Source organism: Pleurodeles waltl, chromosome 6 (genome assembly GCF_031143425.1).
Source record: "Pleurodeles waltl isolate 20211129_DDA chromosome 6, aPleWal1.hap1.20221129, whole genome shotgun sequence".
Classification (NCBI taxonomy): Eukaryota; Metazoa; Chordata; class Amphibia; order Caudata; family Salamandridae; genus Pleurodeles; species Pleurodeles waltl.
This window is the reverse complement of record NC_090445.1, coordinates 1,166,546,197-1,166,567,596: the sequence shown is the minus strand read 5'-3', so window position 1 is coordinate 1,166,567,596 and position 21,400 is coordinate 1,166,546,197. Positions and strand designations below refer to the sequence as shown.

At 41.9% G+C, this 21,400-nt stretch overlaps 1 protein-coding gene across 3 annotated transcripts in view; it reads right to left on the bottom strand.

The window, feature by feature from the left end:
- Positions 1-21,400, bottom strand: part of TYSND1 (trypsin like peroxisomal matrix peptidase 1) — a 277,196-nt gene that overhangs the window by 222,952 nt on the left and 32,844 nt on the right. For all 3 annotated transcript variants that reach the window (XM_069240381.1, XM_069240379.1, XM_069240380.1), the window contains exon 2: positions 19,633-20,888. In XM_069240381.1, coding sequence (XP_069096482.1) covers positions 19,633-20,864 — 1,232 coding nt within the window. In that variant the 5' untranslated portion in view covers positions 20,865-20,888. The remainder of the gene's footprint in view (positions 1-19,632; positions 20,889-21,400) is intronic.

Here is a 21,400-nt window from a genome sequence, read left to right as displayed (position 1 = left end):
AATTTTCACCTTCACTGGACCGGCTCTGGTAGTTGATCCCAGTCCTCCAGTAGCTGGAAGCCAGAATTTGTTTAAGTCCCAAAACGTTGCAGTGGTAAGCCCCTTTTTCCTCAGCTTTTCACCTATGGTTCCCAGGTTTCAAGGCCCTCTTAGGACATCAGAGCTTGGTTTAGGAAAAGCCTGGAGCAGGATGTAGTGAAGGTGTGACTGGGAAAATAGTCATCTAGGAAAGTATTGTTCTTCAGCTTCGTGTGTCTCTGTAGTCAGACAAGGAGGTCGGCCCACTGGCCCCTGGAGTCCACTTCTTTCTCCTGTGTACAGGAGGAAGCAGTTCCAGTCCTTCAGAGCTCTGAGTTGTGGCCAATGGAATGTGGAATGAGGCTGGTTGCCCACTGTCGCAGCCACTGTTCACTCTATGGGTGGAGCCAGTGGCACCAATGTTCCACCTACGTGGTGGTGACAGGAGTATGTGAGCAATATCATAGTATGCAGCTGATGTTTTGATATATTTGAGAGATGCACCTTGGTCAATCTTGCTAGCCCTGGAAAGTCTGAAAGACTTTGAGGAGATACTGGGGTTAAAGGTAAATGAGGCTAAGTACTGGACATGTCTGGTGAGCCCCGCTTATTCTTGCGCCAGCAAGCAGATTTCCACCTCTACCATAAACCTGGGAGTTTGTCACTTTTTAGTATATAGAGACCCAAATACTCTGAGCCAGATGGAATATAGACCGGCAATCGGGATAGCATTGGTAGCCATTTACAAGTCCGTGAACCTCTGGAAGAAACATCTATCAGCCAAGGACAGAAATGGTCATGTAATACAATAGCACTGACAAGGTTGTTATATCTGTTTGAGACTTTTCCCTAGTGCTTACCCCAAAAACTATTCACTACCCCGAAGAGCACAACAATAGTTCTCATGTGGTGAGGCGGGAGACATCTATGCTCCTATAATGTGATGCAGTTGCTGGCCGTGGGAGGCCTAATTTTGAGTTGTTTTAAGTGGTAGTACAGCTGCAGTGGCTGGCCAGAAGGGCAGCAAATGCAAAACCACGAGGAACTGCAATATTTGGGTTTAACTGGGAAAAAGTGTTATCAACCATGTAGTAGACATGCAGTATTCCCTTAACTACTGTAAATCACTAAGTACAGCTGGAAGAAAGCCCTAACTCGTACCCGTACACAAGCCATATAAGCTGCTGAAATGCCATTGTGGTCTTTACCAGAGTTTATAAACCTCACTGAATGGGTAGACGTAGAAGTCTGGCACAGAGCAGAAATATCCTACCTGGGGACCTAGTGGAGGATGGAGCAGACTGCACATTCCATGCAGGCCCTGCTGGAAAGGTTCCCACTGCCCTCTGACAATTCTAAGTGAATAATGCATTGACTAAATTGATTAACTGTCACAAGGACAAGCTGTTGAGACAAAAAGTACTACACGCTATGCTTACAGCGGGTGACTGTGAAAAAAATTAGTGACTATTTCATATAACACGTTAGTAACCCGTCCCAAAATGTTTCTGATGATAGTTAAAGACCTATGGGCAGAAGATTTACAGGACTGCATTATGGAAGGATGGTGGAATTGCATTACAGGATATTAGTATCCTGAAATGCAAGTTCCAATAAATACGGTTCCATATCTTTCACTGGTCACACCTGACACCAGCTAGGTTGCATAGGATGTTTGACTGATACAGATAAATGCCCTAATTGTGATACGGACAGGGCTGGTCTTTTGAATGTGTTTGGGTCATGCCAAATGCAAGGGCCTTAATTGACAAGTTCATAATAGAATAAGAAGTACATCGGGATGTCACTGGCAATGGACCTTAAAACTGGTCTTGTGGGGAATCAAGCCATGGGATAGTAAGTAATTAAATTTGCTGCTGATCTTGCTCTGTTATTGGCAAAAAGACTGATCATGATATTTGTGAAATGTAGCAGCCCCTCACCTATAAATCAGTGGCAGTGGGATCTTAATAAATCTGCAGAGACAGAAGACAGGGTACTTACTAGTCTGCAGCTCCTGAATAAAATTCAAATGAGGATAACGAGTTAGGACATGCTTTTGAATAAGATGTCCACAAATGACATTCAGCTTCCAGGAAACTGAACAGCCTTGGAGAATATGAGAGTCAGTAGTAAGAATATGCGTCGGTGAATAGGTATGAGAGTATCTGAGCAAGATGCTGATGTAATACGACGGAGGAGTGTGCACTGCATAGGTGTAAGAACCGGAGTATTAGTTGAAGGGGTGAGACCCACCTAAAAAAAAAAAAGAACAATCCTCGTAAGGTTGAACCACTAAAGTCACTAAATAAACCTATGCTTAACCCTCTGGTAGCTTGGTACAAAGCAGTCAAGTTTAATTACAGGCAATGTGTAAAGTATTTATGCAGTAAACAGAAATAATGTGAAAACAAAAACACAATTTTTTTTAGAAGGATAGTTAATATTTTGTGAAATAAAAAGACACCAAAATGACAAAAATTCAATGAGTAGAACTGGAGATATACATTTTTAAAGTTTGTATTTAAAAAAGCCCCAACAGGCACAAAGTGCCAACCAAGGTTATCTGGTCACGCTAGACAAGGTCAAAGAAAAAAGACAAAAAGTTAAACCCAATGAAGATTGATTACTGGTCAGATACAGGGACTAGGTTCATGTCAGTGGAAAGTTTACCTTTGGACCTAGAAACTTTTATGGAAAAAAGTGTCTGTTGATGAGTCATCTGCACAGCATGCTGCAAGCTTGAGCCGAAAAGGGGCTCAACAAAGGTGCGCTGCTGAAAAGTGAGGACCCGGTGCCGTCGTTGACAAAGGCCAGAAATCTTCAGATGGGTGAAGTCTGTGCCCAGAAAGGCCTCAACATCAATAAAATGGTTCTTGGCCGCAGTTCCAATGAAGCCCTCTATGTTCGGACTTCAAGACTTTTCTGGAAGTCAAATCTCCTTCAGCGGGCAACCCAGCAAGTTGAGGCTGACCACTGGTTCAACGTCAGAGGCTGTAGCTTCAATGGCGATCCCAGTCTCCGTCAGTTTTCCAGGTAGGCAAAAAGATTTTAAGTGCCATTTCTTGCACTTTTGGGACAGGTTGAGTACACTCCAACGCCATTCAAGGGCCCAAAGACCTGTGGGGCATCACTTGGGGGTTACGACTCATTCCAGCAAAGGATAGAAGCAGAGTCCAGGGCAGCTTCATTTGGAACTGGTGAGATGGGCAGTTGCAGGGAGAGAGGCCACTGGAGTCACTTCTGGTGTCATGTGTTCCAGGCGAGCAGGTCCAGTTTTCCTTCAGGTTTCAGAAGGTAGGGCAGTCCTTCTGATTTTCACAGGTCCAGTATTGTTGTAAGGAGGGTACTAAATGCCACATGTATGCTCACTGCCATTGTGTGAGTGGGGGAAACTCATGGCCACTCCCAATGGTGGCCATACCCAACCCACTTTTGTAGCACCTTGTGTATGTTGTTCTGTAAACTACCCCACAGTACCCCTCTATTTCCTAAATTGAACAACACAGAACCTTTTTTTCCTGTATCAGGACCCCCTGTACCCACCTAGAGGTGTGGCTATGAAAACTGGCAAACCCTTCCTTATGTTCACCCCAAACCAGTCCTGGGGTAGCGTACACTTCCTGGGCCAAGTCACCTAGTAAGAAATACAAGAGGCAGGCCTAGGTGTGAGTTACATCTGGCAGTGACGCAGTAGGCTTCCTTTGAGGTAAATGAAGGGGCTGGATACAGCCCATACGCCATCATGGTCCAGAAAGAATAACACCTTTCCACACTGAATTCCTTTGTCCACTGACTGAGAGCAATTCCCATCTCACCACAGGGGAGCAATCAGAAGTCATGTGAAACTGGACACTGGAGGAAAGGCACCTTTGGCTTTATAGAGGAAAAAAACTTTTTAAAAGTGTAAATTCCAAAAGAGTAATATAAAATCTGACTTAAACACTAAGTAGGATTTTAAATTACTATTCAAATGAGTCATTGGATGATGATTTTTCTAGCTGTGCTCGAACTGAAATCAAGCACTATACTGAAATAAAGCACTATAACCCAGTGTTTTCTATAGCCAAGCTCACTGTAGTGAAAATGACTTTGGAGGTTTTTCATTACCAGGAAATGTAACACATTAAAGATACATGCCCAGGGAGTGTGGTAATTTAGTTCCTACCTTAAGGATGACTTATAGTTATAAGAAAGGAAGGTTTAGGTCTGGCAAAATGTATTGTGCCAGTTTGAAATGATAGCTTAAAACTGCACACCCAATCTGCAGTAGCAAACCTGCAGACATGTTTACAGTACTACTGTAGGGGATGGCACAACAAGTGCTGCAGCTCACTGGTAGCATTTAATTTATGGGCCGTGGGTATAAGTGGTATTATATACTAGGGACTTACAAATAAATTAAATGTGCCCATTAGGGGTATGCCAATTCTAACATATCTAACATATTTAGGGCCAGATGTACAAAATTTAGGTACTATGATTTCCTAATTGTTTCCTACTGAATCGCAATTAGGAAATTGCGATTCCCAACGTACAAAATAAGTATATATAATAGTGCGATTCCTAATTTATTCACAAATAGTAATTCAAATACTGGGTGGTTTAAAGGAGTATTTTGGCGCTTCTTGTCTCATATATACTCAATTTCAACGCAATGAATTATTCTATTCCCAGACGGTGCACTAACCAGGGAAAACACCCCAAATCCCTGCAAACCAACAGTCAATGACCGTTGATAATACAAATCCACACGTCCCACCAATGTCCATGATTATTCCATCTTCACAATTTATTTCGTATTCCTCTCCACATCAGAATTCAGCTTTAGTTCAGGTTCCAGCCACTTTTGCCAACACATGTTTCGTCTGGGAAATCACCTAGTGACTTCATCAGGGCTGCAATTACATATATACATCATATTGTACACTTACATTTTGTAACATTGATATTTTTAACCCCTTCGCTGCCAGGCCTTTTTTTGCCTATTTGCAATAGTTCTCGCTTAGGCCCTCATAACTTTTTGTCCACATAAGCTACCCACGTCCAAATTTGCGTCCTTTTTTTTCCAACATCCTAGGGATTCTAGAGGTACCCAGACTTTGTGGGTTCCCCTGAAGGAGGCCAGAAATTAGCCAAAATAGAGTGAAAATTTCGTTTTTTTTTTTAAAAATGGGAAAAAGGGGCTGCAGAAGAAGGCTTGTGGTTTTTCCCCTGAAAATGGCATCAACAAAGGGTTTGCGGTGCTAAAATCACCAGCTGCCCAGCTTTCAGGAACAGGCAGACTTGAATCAGAAAACCCAATTTTTCAACACAATTGTGGCATTTTACTGGGACATACCCCATTTAAAGATTTTTTGTGCTTTCAGCATCCTTCCAGTCAGTGACAGAAATGGGCGTGAAACCAATGCTGGATCCCAGAAACCTAAACACTTCTGAAAAGTAGACAAAATTCTGAATTCAGCAAGGGGTAATTTGTGTAGCTTCTACAAGGGTTTCCTACAGAAAAAAACAACTGAAAAAAAATATATATATTGAAATGGAGGTAAAAAAAAACAGCAATTTTTCTCTACGTTTTACTCTGTAACTTTTTCCTGCAATGTCACATTTTTGTAAGCAATATACAGTTATGTCTGCTGGACTCTTCTGGTTGCGGGGATATATAGGACTTGTAGGTTTATCAAGAACCCTAGGTACCCACAGCCAATAAATGAGCTGCACCCTGCAGTGGGTTTTCATTCTATACCGGGTATACAGCAATTCATTTGCTGAAATATAAAGAGTGAAAAATGGCTATCAAGAAAACCTTTGTATTTCCAAAATGGGCAAAAGATAAGGTGTTGAGGAGCAGTGGTTATTTGCACATCTCTGAATTCCGGGGTGCCCATACTAGCATGTGAATTACAGGGCATTTCTCAAATAGATGTCTTTTTTTACACACTCTCTTATATTTGGAAGGAAAAAATGTAGAGAAAGACAAGGGGCAATAACACTTGTTTTGCTATTCTATGTTCACCCAAGCCTCCCGATAGAAATGATACCTCACTTGTGTGGGTAGGCCTAGCGCCCGCGACAGGAAGTGCCCCAAAACACAACGTGGACACATCCCATTTTTTGATAGAAAACAGAGGTGTTTTTTGCAAAGTGCCTACCTGTAGATTTTGGCCTTTAGCTCAGCCGGCACCTAGGGAAACCTACCAAACCTGTGCATTTTTGAAAACTAGAGACCTGGGGGAATCCAAGATGGGGTGACTTGTTGGGCTTTGACCAGGTTCTGGTACCCAGAATCCTTTGCAAATTTCATAATTTGGCTAAAAAAACATTTTCCTCACATTTCGGTGACAGAAAGTTCTGGAATCGGAGAGGAGCCACAAATTTCCTTCCACCCAGCGTTCCCCCAAGTCTCCCGATAAAAATGATACCTCACTTGTGTGGGTAGGCCTAGCGCCCACGAAAGGAAATGCCCCAAAACACAACGTGGACACATCCCAGTTTTCCACAGAAAACAGAGGTGTTTTTTGCAAAGTGCCTACTTGTGGATTTTTGCCTCTAGCTCAGCCGGTACCTAGGGAAACCTACCAAACCAGCACATTTTTTAAAACTAGACACCTAGGGGAATCCAAGATGGGGTGACTTGTGGGGCTCTGACCAGGTTCCGTTACCCAGAATCATTAGCAAACCTCAAAATTAGGCCAAAAAAACACATTTTCCTCACATTTCGGTGACAGAAAGTTCTGGAATCAGAGAGGAGCCACAAATTCCCTTCCACCCAGCGTTCCCCCAAGTCTCCCGATAAACATGGTACCTCACTTGTGTGGGTAGGCCTAGCGCCCACGAAAGGAAATGGCTCCAAACACAACGTGGACACATCAAAATTATCAAATACAAAACTACTTGTTTTTGCAGGGGGGCGTCTGAATTTTTGGTCCTGGGCTCCGCAGCCTTTTAGGGAAGCCTACCAAACCCAGACATTTCTGAAAACTAGACACCCGAGGGAGTCCAGTGAGGTGTGGCTTGCGTGGATCCCCCAATGTTTTCTTACCCAGAATCCTCAGCAAACCTCAAATTTAGCTAAAAAAAAATAAAAATCACATTTTTTCCCACATTTCTGTGTGGGATCACCGCACTGGGACACATTTCATACCACCCAATGTTTCCCTCAGTCTCACAGTAAAAATAATACCTCATTTGTGTAGGTGGGCCAAGTGCTTGTGAAAGGGAAGAGCCAAAAACATGTCAATAGTGAGGGGGAACAAAGGGGGTCCAAAAGGGCAGTTTGCAAAAAGACATATTTAGGCTGACAAGTGCAGCAGAATTTTTATCGGTATAGATGAGACAATACTGGGTGGTAGGAATTTTGTGGATTTCTGCAGATTCCGGAAGGTTCCATCACAAAAACGTGAGAAAAATGTGTGATTTCCAGCAAAGTTGGAGGTTTTCAGGGGATTGTGGGTACAAAAATGGTGCGGAGTGCATGTGAAACACACCAGTCTGGAATCACCCAGATGTTTAGTTTTCAGATGTGTCTAGGTCTTGTGGATTTTTCTACATGGTAGCGTCCCAAAGTCCATAAAGTGCAGCCTTCACCATTCCAAGTGGGACGATTTTGAGAGTAAGCCAAGTTCTCATGTCCTAAATGTAAAACTAAAACCCAAAATAATCAAATGCCTTCTTGCTTGCTGTGGGATAAGATGTTTTAGAGCTCGGGGAGAGCTGAAAGACTGTTACCCCCTTCAGTTGAGGTGGGGCCGGAACCAGGCCCATACTGGTTGGTAGCCGCCACCCCAATCAGCCTAATAACAATAGGTCGATCTGACCTAAAATAAATTTGCCCCCCTACCCCCCCGGGGAGCGACCCTTGCCTACGGGGTCGCTCCCCTTGCATGACATTGGCGCAAAAAAGAAATCCCCGGAGTCTAGTTGTTTCTGCCCCGGCAGACTGACCTAAAATCGGCCGATTTGCCCCCAAGGGGGGGCAGAAATGGTCTAAATACAATTTGCCCCCCAGGGGAGCGACCCTTGCCTAATGGGTCGGTCCCCATCTCTAAAAAAAACAAACATTTTTTTTTTTTAATATTTTTTTTAGCCCTGGCGCCTACAGGTTTCTGCCCCACCGGGGGCAGATCAGCCTAATAACAATAGGCCGGAATGGCCTAAAATAAATTCCTCCCCACCCCCCCTGGGGAGCGACCCTTGCCTACGGGGTCGCTCCCCTTACGTGACATTGGCGCAAAAAAAAAGATCCCTGGTGCCTAGTGGTTTCTGCCCCTTTTGGTGGCAGATTGACCTAATATCGGCCGATCTGCCCCCAAAGGCGGCAGAAATGGCCTAAATACATTTTGCCCCTCCAGGGGAGCGAGCCTTGCCTAAGGGGTCGCTCACCATCTGTAAAACAACAAAAAAAAAATCCCCGGTGCCTAGAGGTTTCTGACCCCCGTGGGGGCAGATCAGCCTAATTAAAATAGGCTGATCTGCCCCACAGGGGGGCAGAAATGGCCAAAAATTAATTTGCCCCCCCCCAGGGGAACAACCCTTGCCTAAGGGGTCGTTCCCCTTGCGTGGAATTCACAAAGAAAAAAAAAACTCCCTGGTGTCTAGTGGTTTCTATCCCCCTTGGGGGCAGACTGGCCTCATAAAAATAGGACAATCTAATGGCCTAAATATAATTTTCCCTCTAGGGGAGCGACCCTTGCCTAAGGGGTCGCTCCCCACCTCTAAAAACAAAAACAAAACAAAAACAAACAATTTTTTTTTTTATCCCTGGTACCTAGAGGTTTCTGCCCCCCTGGGGGCAGTTCGGCCTAATAATAGAGGCAGAAAAGGCCTTAAACAAAAATGCCCCCGCAGGGAGCGACCCTTGCCTAAGGGGTTGCTCCGTCATGCCAGTTTCATAAAAATAAATAATTCCCTGGTGTCTAGTGGGCGTTTCAAAAGCCGGATTGCTTTACAATCCGGCTTTTGAAACGCTCAGAGAGACTTCCCTTGAAGCCTCTCCGGGCTCCTCCACGTGATCGGAAGAGAAATGCTTTGCATTTCTCTTCCGAGCGCGCTGGAAGCTGAGCTTCCAGCACGAAGGAGGAGGCCTCTGTGACAATCAGCACGCGATCTCGCGCTGACGTCACGGGGGGTGGGGGGTGGGGGAAAATCGGGGGTGGAAGGGGAAGGGATGGGCCTTCCATCCACGACCGGGGAGTGTGGGTGGGGGCCTCATGGGGGGGGAGCGCTAGCGCTCCCCTGGGTGCAGGACGAGGTGATCTCATCCAAGGCACCCGGGAACCAGTGCCTTGGACGAGATCACCTCGTCCAAGGCACAGAAGCAGTTAAACAAATTAGTCCACCTCTTGTGAAACATGTGGAAATCCTTGCATTTATATCACCTACCATTCAAAATTCCCGTGTATTACGTGACCAAAATCATATACATCCATGTATCCATGCTCTCTATCTACCTTATATGTGATGATAGAGTCATTCCAAATAATTTTGAGACAGTTACCTCGTGTACATGCATATACATGTGAAAATCTCCTGAAATGAATCCCAGATAGAAGTTTACATATACTACGTTTTTAACCATTAGGGTATACCTGTAAGTTCATTCCTTAGTGTATCTAGTTATTATCCCGTTTTCGTCCTTATCTTATGCTTTTCACCCAATATCTCCACAGCTTTTTCAAGTGTTCTTTAGTCTCCAATTTCTCTAGTAAATATTCCCCCTTTCCTGTTCGGGTTTGCTGTAAATACCATTCCTTGTTGAAGTCACCCTTATCATTCTATTACAACGACCAAACCGGTCCGATTATTCCACCCATAGTTAGTATTGTCTTTTCACTTTCACACAGTTATGTAACTATTGAATCCTGAGCCTATTATGCTGTGGGGTAAAACTACCCGTAGTTAGACCGTTACACATGTCTTGTTGATATACCCTCCATTGCCTCATTATTTATCCATACGTGGTTGGGGTTTGGTCCAAACCCCATTTTATTATAATTGCCACTTCTATCTTCTATTTTACCCTGAGTGAGAACTCATCATCTCTCAGTATTAGCATACTGGCCACGCTCTTTAATGCACAGCGAAACCATGTATCTGCACTTACTCCGGCTGCACCACTCGTGAGTCCCCTCATACCTAAATCTTACTTTTATAACACCGCCCACATTCCGAACAGCACCCACTTGTCCAAGTGACTTTCGAGTCGCTGTAGCTCCTCTGTAAACCAACAGTACACGTAAAACTCACTATACCGAGTTGCTCAGTCTGCTCACCTGCGTTCTTCGTACAGTGAGTACACTTGCTCAATTAATATTGCTCAGTTCTCAGTCTCCACCATTTTTATAACCTCAGATCTGTTCAGCGAGTACACTTTCTCTATTAGTATTGGTCCGTTCTCAGTCTCCACTATTCTTATAACCTCAGATCCGTAGGCACAGAGACGAGTACTTCCTTTTGTTGCAACAGTCCGCTCTCTATGTCTTCTGTTTTTTCGGTCCTCAACCTACTGAGATAAAAAAGGGACTCAACTCCCAAAGTGTCCCTGTCTGTCCATTTTTTAGCAGAAGAACCTATTGAGAATGTTATATTACAGTCACACTTTTATGTTATGCATTAACCCTAAACTTTATTCATTTCATGATATCCGTTTCTCTGTAGTGTTCTATCCGGTATAACTGCAACTGTGCCTCTTTGTAACAATGTCTTCTTCATATCGATCATATGCATGCACCTCTAATCCCTTAATGACCCCATATAAATGTAATCATCACATTGGGATTGGCCACACCAAATCATATTTAATACATATTTACATAATCTGTACATGTCAATAAATATATATACTGTATATTACCCATTTTCTATGTTCCCAGAAAGTATTCTAGTTCGTGATCTGTATTCAGACCATCTTCCACCGCCTGTAAACTCATTATCCGTAAGTATTCCCTTCTTCTTAAGTATAGCTCTTTAGTACCACCCCTGGGGTCAGCAGATACATTTTCCAATCCAAAGAATCTTAAATTATGATAAGCGTTCCATGTGTCACACATTGCCATGTGTTGCACTATCGGATATCTCTCGTACCCTTGTTTGATTGCCCTCAGGTGTTCACTGATTCTAACTGTAAGTGGACGAATTGTGCTTCCCACATATATACGTTCGCATTTGCATAATATGTAAACTACAAAATTTGTTCCACAAGTAATATTCGTCTGTATTTTAAAGCTGTATCCATTATAATCCACAAATTCTTTCTTCCCGTGCCATGCCCATTTGCATACTCCACACTGACCACATTTGTAGAAGCCTCGATTTCTTTCCATAAGCCAGTCCTCCCTTTTCCTACACCTCGGGTAACTAGAACATAAGATCGCCCCCTTCGATATGTAATTTCCGGTCTCTCTGTTATACAATCATTAAATACCAGATCCTGTCTGAGAATATTCCAATGATATCTCATTGTTTTCCTCAAAATGTTTGAGGTCTCCGTATAGTCTGCAACTAGTCTAATCCTATTTTTACCTCTGTCTTTCACTCTGATATCTCTGGGCATTAGGGTCTCTTCTCTAGTAACTCGCCTCACCCTCTATTGTGCATTTCTGATCACACGTGTATGGTAACCCCTTTGTTCAAAGTGTTGACCCATATCCTGTAAGCATATTTCAAAGTCTTCGTTCCTACTACAATTCCGTCTTGCCCTTATCATTTCCCCAAAGGGGATTGCATGAATCTGGTGCTTCGGATGTAAACTCGAGGCATGTAAAATCGCATTGCATGAGGTTGGTTTTCTATATAGCCTGCTTTGAATCTTATTCTCCTTGATATATAATTCAACATCTAGAAATTCTATTTTCTCCATTCTATATTTGTAAGTGAATCTTATGTCTGTATCATTCTCATTCAAATAACTTCAAAATTCTCTCAGTTGTTCTATACTGCCTACCCATATCATGAGACAATCATCAATATACCGACCCCAGTATAGGATATATGTCTGCCAAGTCGCTGCTCCGGGTCCACAGATCCACCTCTCCTCAAGCCACACCGTAAAGAGATTTGCATAAGAAGGGGAGAATGTGGAGCCCATTGGTACTCCCTGCTTTTGTCTATACTATTTCTTCTTGAATACAAATGCATTCTCTTTCAAGATCAAATCTACCATGTCCATAATCATCTCCGTGTTTTTTAATAGACTGGCCGACCTTCTGTACATCATATGTCTCAATGCTTTCAAACCCACTTCATGTCTTATACTTGTATAAAGTGCCACCACATCTAATGTCACTAAAATCATACCCTTTTCAGTTGTATATCACCCATCAGACTTAGAATATGCTTAGTGTCTTTGATAAAAGATGGTAAATTCGCTACTAAAGGTTGTAGGAAGATGTCCACACATTCCAACAGCCTCTCTGTTGGCCTTCCAATCCCAGACACTGTTCTGCCTGGGGGAAAGGGGAGATTCTTATGTATTTTTGGAAGAGTATACAGGCAAGGGTATCTTGGACGATCTACCTTCAAATAGGTGTATTCATCATCATCTAACAGACCCTGTTGGTACCAAATTTTTTGTAAGTTATTAATCTTATTTGATAGGCTGTTAATGGGAGGTTCTCTTAACACTCCTCATCACTTAATTGTCTATGGGTCTCATTATCATAGTCTGCCTTATTCATTACTACAATATTTCCTCCTTTGTCAGCTTGTCTTATAATAATGCTTTTATCCTCCTGCAATAGTTTCAGTGCTCGCCATTCACCCTGACCTAAATTGCTCCTGATATTCTTAGCCATTTTTTTGGATACATGTTTATCTAGATCTTTATTTACCAATTTATGAATAACTTCAATATTACTATCACTCCCCATCCTGGGTGTCCAATTTGATTTTGTCTTTAGACCACTTGTAATATGTAAATCCGGTAGCATGTTCAAGTCATTAAGCACTTTTGATGTGGTTGTTGAGAGATCCTCATAGTCTGTAATGGACATCAAAGCTGTAGTGTCATAGATGTCCTGTATAGACAATTCACTATGTTCAAACTTCTCTTTCATTGTTCCTATATCTTGTTCCATTTGTTGTCTCAATTTAAAAACTCTCTTCAATTTTAGGCGTCTGATAAATTTGTACAAGTCAATTTTCTATCGACATACATCCCCTTTATTAGTTGGACAAAAACTCAATCCTTTGCTCAGGAGTGATATAATTTCTGTTGTTAAACATTTATCTGATAAGTTAGTCACATTAAGTCTCTGATCTTTCAATATTACTAGACCCTCTTGTCCTAAGATCTTGTTTTCATGCCCCCCCCGGCTTTGGGAGCCTCTTCCTCTCTGTCCCCTCCTGGTTTTCCTGGGAAATCCCTTCTTTGTTCCTGATTCCCCTGTCTTATCCTCCACATTTCCTGTAAAAAAAAAAGTACTTTCATTTACAGATGCTCCTCCTAATCTTGTCTCTTTTCCCCCATCTGTATCATTATCACTTGTCAGGGTGGCACTCAGTGAGGATGAACCTGAGCCTATTGATGATGATGAGTGTGCTTGAGTAACAGACTATCATCACATATAAGATAAAGAGCATGGTTACATGGATGTATATGATTTTGGTCACGTAATACACGGGAATTTTGAATGGTAGGTGATTTAAGGATTTCCACATGTTTCACAAAAGGTGGACTAATTTGTTTAAAAATATCAATGTTACAAAATGTTAGTGTACAATATGATGTATATATGTAATTGCAGCCCTGATGAAGTCACTGGGTGATTTCCCAGACGAAAGACGTGTTGGCAAAAGTGGCTGGAACCTGAACTGAAGCTGAATTCTGATGTGGAGAGGAATATGAAATAAATTGTGAAAATTGAATAATCATGGACATTGGTGGGACGTGTGCCTTTGTATAGAGTGTCGATTCGCAAACAGGCCTCTCTCATAAATATTAATGAGGTAGGTCGCAATTTGAGACACAGCCTTTACAAGGATGGTGGCCTGCTGTGGTCAGCAGACCACCATGTCTGTGATTGCTTATTAATAAAGCAAAACTTTTTTTTTTTTTTTTTTTTTTTTTTTTTTTTAATGCAACCCGTTTTCTTTAAGGGAAAACTGGGAAATTGAATTTTTATTTTTCCAAGAGTGGGCAGTAGTCCATGGGACCACTGCCTGCTCTCAAAAATATTTTTTTACATTCTCAAAGCGAAAGAGGTCCCGTGGGGACCCTTTCCCATGTACATACCACTGCAATTCAGCATTTGGAAATACCAAATACTGAATCGCTAACACAATTTGAGAATCCGTAACATGTTACAAAATAGCAATTTGTGCTTTTGTACCTTTAAAAAAGCATTTTTGGGGTCACAAATTGCTCAATTCTGCGAATAGTCCATTTCCAAATGTAAAGGCACTTTGTACATATGGCCCTTAGTGAGGAGAGCCAAGCATCTTACCACTACTTAGTAGGTGTAAAGTGTGCTATAGCCATCAAAAATGGGTTCAGCAAAAGAAGTACAAAATCTGGGGGAATACCTTACAAAAAATGGTCATTTCCAATAATAGGGATATTAACTGAATTAGTTGTTGGATGTTATTGGCCCTCAAACCCATATGGAAAGACTCCAGATCAGGACATTGGGCATGTCATGATGTATACAGGAGTGAAGTAAGGTTCACTCTCACTCTACTGGTGATCCAGTAAGAATGTACAAGTACTATACGTGTCATTTTTTTTGTCACATTGTTATATTAAATAAAATATCCTTTGTAAATGCACAAATATTGAGATTGTGGGTCAAGGAGCACTACTCTTGTATAAGCTTATGTTTACATATCTGGTATGTGTTTAAAACAATAAAAACATATTAAAAACAAGTGAATTCACGCAGCCAGAGCAGCTGTTTGGAAAGTGCATTTGATTTCTGATCAAAGTTTGATAAAACACTGTGTATGAACCAAATAAAGCAACTTCAATAATACTTTCTGATTGGTTGTTGGGAATGTCAGACCCAGTCCAGTCTAGGACTATCAGAGGTTTGAAAGATGAAGAGATGAAAAAGTTGAGGATGTGCCCTTTCACGCATTTTGATTGTGTGGCATCCTGTGTTTTGAGGAGAAGTTGCCCTTTCCTCAGGTAATAAGAAAGAGTGACTCAAAAGACCTTCTCAGCATCTACTGCCTGACCGGTACCCAACATACGAATGACCTAGCCACCTGGGATCTCAAATGTTTCTCCTCTTTATGTCAAGCCTTACATTTAGCATCTCTGATTTGCCTATGTTTATTTTATACCCTGTAACATTTCTGGATGTCTGTACCAAGAGGGTTAAGTCCAATAGGGAAGACCAATACTCATTTTCTCACCACTTCAACCAGTTCCTGACGCTTTCACAAAAAAAACATGTGCCTACATGAGCGGAAATAGGGTAGAGATCTTCATAAGGAAAAAACAGAAAAGAAGGCGGCGAAGATCTAATGCCTTAGGAATGTCAAAGTATTTACAAAAAGCAACTCAATTCTAACCTTTCTCTGAGGCCGCACGGCTGCAGACTAACTTTTTAATTCAGAATACTTCTCTGAGGAGCAAGCATTTTGTCTTCTCTCTTTCAAATCGAGCAATTAATGTCTGCAAAACTGAAAATGAAACTTGACTTGTTCAAAATAATTCTGAGCAGTCACTGGTTAATGTTACCCTTTCCTTACACAACCCACTTGGTACAATCCTGTACTATACTTTCCTTAGTTTGCTCGTTGATCAGTTTATCTCACTGAAGTATAAATCCTTAAGTCTTCAGTTTCCATGAGTGCCCTTTATCTCAATGTTGCACTGTAATTTAAAATCATGTAATTTCTAATGAAGCAAACTTTTTTGAGGCAGTTTATATATTCTGTACCTCAATTAATTTTACGAGGCTGCCTTTCTTCAGAAGGCTCATGTTGAATAATTGAAACAGACCGATGACAATCATTTAAAGAGATAAAGTGACTGATAAGCAACCTAAGGCTTATAGTATCACTCGACCTATCACACACACAATTCTCATGCTTAACCACAATATACAGAACTGCGTTTATGGGATGTTTGATGGAACAACGCATGCGCAAACCACGCATGCCTGAAAAACGCGGTCGGAACAACAACTGCGATGTTTCCACGCATGCCTTTACCCCACATACCTTTACAATGATTTTAAGTTATAAAAGCATGCCTAGTAAAGGCATGTGTGGGAATGGCATGACTGGGAATGACATGCGTGGTTCTAGCAAACCACTCCGAAAACATAACCACTCCCCCTAAAAACATATCTACCCCAACACCTCCACTCGCTCTAACTACATATCTAACCCGCCCCCACCTATCCTAAAAACATAACTACCCCGACACCCCCAGCCGCCCTAAAAACAAAACTACCCCAACCCCCACCCTGCCCCTTAAAAAAAAATAACTCTACCTCCCCCCACCAACCCACTTCTAAAAACAACCCCCTAGCCCCACTTACCTGACCGCATCCTCTCCTGATGCACGGTCCCCTTTTCTCTGCCTTAACCACGCATGTGCGTTGTTCAGCACATGTGTGGTTAAGACAAGCGTGGTGATGGTATCGTGGTCAATGCGCCTCATTGCATGTGCTGCGTTGGAATTGATGTTTCTCGCGCGTATGCGGCTTTAATGCATGTCCCACACCCATGAAAGCAAAAAGACCCCAGTTTAGGGAGACTTGCAGAACTTCATACCAAGGAGACCTGTAGGCAACTCAAGAAGGAGGCAGGTAAAACGGAATGCCCCATTACTCTGATCACGCTGTCACCATGGCAAGTAGCACAAAGCCCAGGTAGAGAAGACAGTAGTCTCTTTCTGAAAGAGGGGTGCACTTCTGATGTAGTTGGGGCACCAATGCAACCGTTTGGGGTCTCACTATGTTTAACAGGAAGGAACCTCCTTGAGCTTCCAAGACTGTCTAGCTCAGGCTTCTCCAAAGAGTGGTTTGTGAGTTACTGGTAGCTCTCCAACTACCTATCAGTAGCTCTCCTGTGTACCTTTCAGACTTCTAAATTGGAACATTTTACTTGGTTAAATTAACAAATGTACAACAAAATTGTGTTATTCGAAGACGAATATGTGTGTATTCTCAGAACTCATAAGCTGATGTTTGGAGAAAAAGGACAGAATTTAAAGGTGATTTTTGAGTGATAAATCATTTGTGGTGACATATTACTAATATGATTACTTCTGGGCCAAGGGCACTGCAGACATAGCTGGCATGTATTACCTAACTATGGGCATTCCAAAGTATTTTTCAGATTACTGCTAGCAACCCTCCTGATGCAATGAGGGGATCATTGCTGGCAATCTTCAATATGGTGTTTACTAATGAAATCTTGTCTGAGGTCACTATTACAACACTAAAACTGTTGGTAGCGCACAATGATTTTCGATTATAAAAAGTAGCTCTTATCACAGAAAAGGTTGGAAACCCCTGGTCTAGCTCAAGCAGTGGCCGTGGGGGTGGAAGGGCAGGGGGATTGGGAGTGCTAACAGGAATGACAAAAGTAGGCCTTCATTAGAATATCAACATATTTTTCCAAGCAATCCCATTGGCTACTAACACCCTGAAGCATCAATCCTATCTCAAATGAGGAAATTCTTACATTTTCAAAATTCTGATTGTGTTATGGGAGCACTTGCCAGACTAAGGTCTGTATGCACTCTGGCTAGCATAAATTGCTTTACGGAAATAAGGAACAGAACTTGATTGTTTAATAGCTGCTGTTATTCAGTCCTAAATGGCAAAGACAGTGAAAGAGCTGTAAAAAGAAAGACCCTGTGCATTCCACATACAACAATATTAAGGAAATGGCCAATATTAGATTTAAAAGTGAGAAACATTTGAACTTTTTAATTGTGGTTTGGTACATCTGTTTTAATGTAGCACTTGATACAGATTCTCAGCCTCTTTCCAAGCACAGGTGAATTTGACAGAGCGGAACCAACAGTAGGAATATAAGGGACCAGCTTCACTAACAAACAATGCACAAATATACAACTCTTTAACTGACTGAACTTACATAGAATCAGGCAGTTTTAGAGATGTCCAAACCCCAAGAGGGGTACGAATAAAAATCTATGCACATTGTAAATTTCCACGTATATTCCTTGCAACTTTGCCAACATCAACATGGCAAATAATCTACTGAAATTATTTGTGTCCGAAAGCTCAATTTTTATTAACCTAAGGGAAAACATATTGCGCAATAACTGATTTGTTTTTACCCATAAAATGAATCAGCATTTATTACCCTAGAAACACATTTGATTGTAGAAAAACACTTGCTCTAGTTTTTTTTTTTTTTTTTTTTTTTTTTACAGGAGGAATTATGTGGATAGGTAAAGTGCCTGCAAACTGTTTGTGAATACGATGCAGAAAGAAGCATGTTTTTGGGTATTTACCACCCTTTGGATCGCCATGTCCGCTAAACCTGTCACAACAACTATCAGCTCAATTTTTCTATGAGTATCATTCTGTGAATCACAATCTGGTAATTTCTGCACACAGAAGAGTTTCTTGAGAGACTAAGTTCAACTGCAAAAGGCCCAAAGTTATGAGCCCAAACGGATAAAGCCAGAATCAGAACACGTATATTAGGTCATTGTTCCCTGCCTTTATTCCTCCATTTCCTTACCTTATGTCCCATGTTCTCCATTTCTTTCTTCCTTTCCTTTGTTCCCATTTTATTTTCTTCCTTTACTTCTTCCTTAATCAATTTTCACCCCGTTCTTTGTTTACTCCCTTGCTCTCTTTCCTGTTAAGCAACTTCCTTTCTTGTCTCGCATTTAATCTTTTCAATACCTTACCCTACTTTCTCAAATCAATTTTCTCTCGTATTACAAGGAGTCATTTACAGAGCAGGTGACAGTGTTACTCTACACTGTGAGGGTTCCATCTCTTTAAGACCCATTTTACTAGAAGGGGACATTAATCATTTCATGCAACTGCTACAGGTACCGGGGTACAATCAAGAATATCTCAGGTTACGATCCCAGTTGCCCCGTCACTATCATTCCTTTAAGGACAAAAAACGCCCATGAGTAAACATTTTAGTTTCAGCTGTTAACATATTTCACTTGTGTATATAAAATACACGTTAATTGTGTAGTAAAGCTTTCTTGTATCATATCACCCACACCTCACCAAAGTGCGGACGGAACAGTAGGAAGCTGGAGGGCTGAACCAAGCAACCATCTCCAGGACAGGTTCCCATAGAGGAGGGGAGTGACTAAGAAGTGCTAATGACTATGATGGGAAATGTTTCTGTTAAAGAAGATTCACTTTGGGGGAAGGGGTCTGTCTCAAGGATGTTTCACTGTGAGGGTACTTTGTCTTGGGGTAATCTATTTAACAGGAGTTATTGAGAGGGCTAATTGATAGGAAGTTACTGGGGAAGTGGGAGTTAGGGAGTGAGGAGGTGCACGTATGAGCAGTGGTCGATAAGAAGGGCAAACTTTGAGATACAGGGCACCCCAAGCAAGCACCTAACACCTTTATTACTAGATGGCAGTACCGTCATTTTACAACAGTGAAGAGAAACACAAAGAAATAAACTGTGACGAAATAGACAACAGCTTACCCGCCTACTGTCTGGTATCTTCTTCTAACAAGGATCCTGGATGCTCCACTCACCACATGTCGACAGGTCAAAACTGTCCTCGTATTCACTATCACTCCAGATCCCCAGACGTGCCCACAATCCACCAGAACTGCTGCTGAAGTAAGATGTTGAATGAGGTTCGAACTCAGCTCAGATTCCATAGAGAACTTTGGCTTAAGCATCATCCTTGGCCACATATCAATCAGAGGTCTGCTTAGAACAGGTAAAACCATTTTCACATTCTCCAGGATCTGACTAACAGAACAGAGAACGGTCAAACCAATCCACTCGTTGGCCTTCCAGCATAAGGGCACAACAATGATTCCTACTAACACCAAACTCCCTTCACATATGGTATAGGCACCACCACCTTCAGTGCCTGGCAAGCAACGAGAGTCTGTCAGGATTACAGCGTTTCCTTCTCCTGCCACATTACTGACAACACCTTTGCTAAGGGTGTTCAAAAAAATGTCGGGATAAAAAAAACCAAAAGGGGAGCCACAAGTAAACAGTACATCACCTTTGTGCAGGGATGAAGCTTGCATGAACTTCATTTCAGCGCTACCAGAGTCCCCCTTGTGTGTAGTCTTTAGTACTGCAAACCAGTGTAGGAAATGCAAGTCCTTCTCTAATTCGTTGTGGTCTAGTTTATCCTCTTCGCTGGAGAATGACCAACTCTCTGCTTTGCTAAACAGCTTGTGAAATGTGTTCTGAAACTCTTTACAAGGCACCATCATAAGAAGTTGTGCCTCATGCTGCTTTGCCCTTCTTTGCAATCCACCTTCATTTGAGAGTGCGATGACTCCAAGGTCAGGGTTGCCAGCTCCAATGTCCATGTGAATGTTGCTTTTAGTATATTCTTTCTTTTTGTTCTCGGTCGCACATTGGATATTAACAACAAGGTCATGGGAGAGGTTCTCTGGAAGCAACAGTTGTTTCTGCTCTAAGCAAACCAAATCAATGTCATTGAGCAGAAAGGGGAGGAACACTGATCCATGGCACAGCACAATCCCTTGCCTCTGATCCACAATGACACCACTGCAGCTCCAGGGCCCATTACCATGCAATGGTTGTTCAGCCTGCTTTGGAGACGCACTAAGATATGGGGTGCCATCAGTCCTCTCTGAGAATGTGTTTCTGGCTTGGGAATTGCAACTTGCCTGTTTTCTGCAAGTGATGACAACACAACCGCTCTGATCCCAGATGGGCATGTTCTAATTTGTCAGCTGCAGCCTCTATCAGGAAAGAAGCACATGCCAAACGTGATGACTTACATTGTTAATAATGCAAAAGAAATGTAGTCACACATTTTAGTACCACAAAATACACAAGTAACTTATTTTTAAGTGGGCCTTAAGGACTGAAGCAAACAAGGATAACAGCAAAATATTAGAACAAACATTTAAAAGGGTAAATAATTAAAGCATACAATAAAATAATTAAATACAGTAACAACTCATTTTTCTGTAGGCCAGAAAACTTGGCTACATGGACAAAGTACAGTTTCTGAACTAACAGGCAAGGAGTTATATCATCCCAGAAAGGTGTTTAACTTACAGAATCATCTTACCAACACCACACAAACCAGCATTATTAGGACAAATCACACATTTTAAATAGCACCACACGAGCCAGTCCACAAAAACATCAACTTATGTGTAGACTCACACAAACTACCTAACCTATTATTCAACTTTATACCATGCGTATAGCCAGATTATCATCCACTTTAAAAGCACGAACTCTG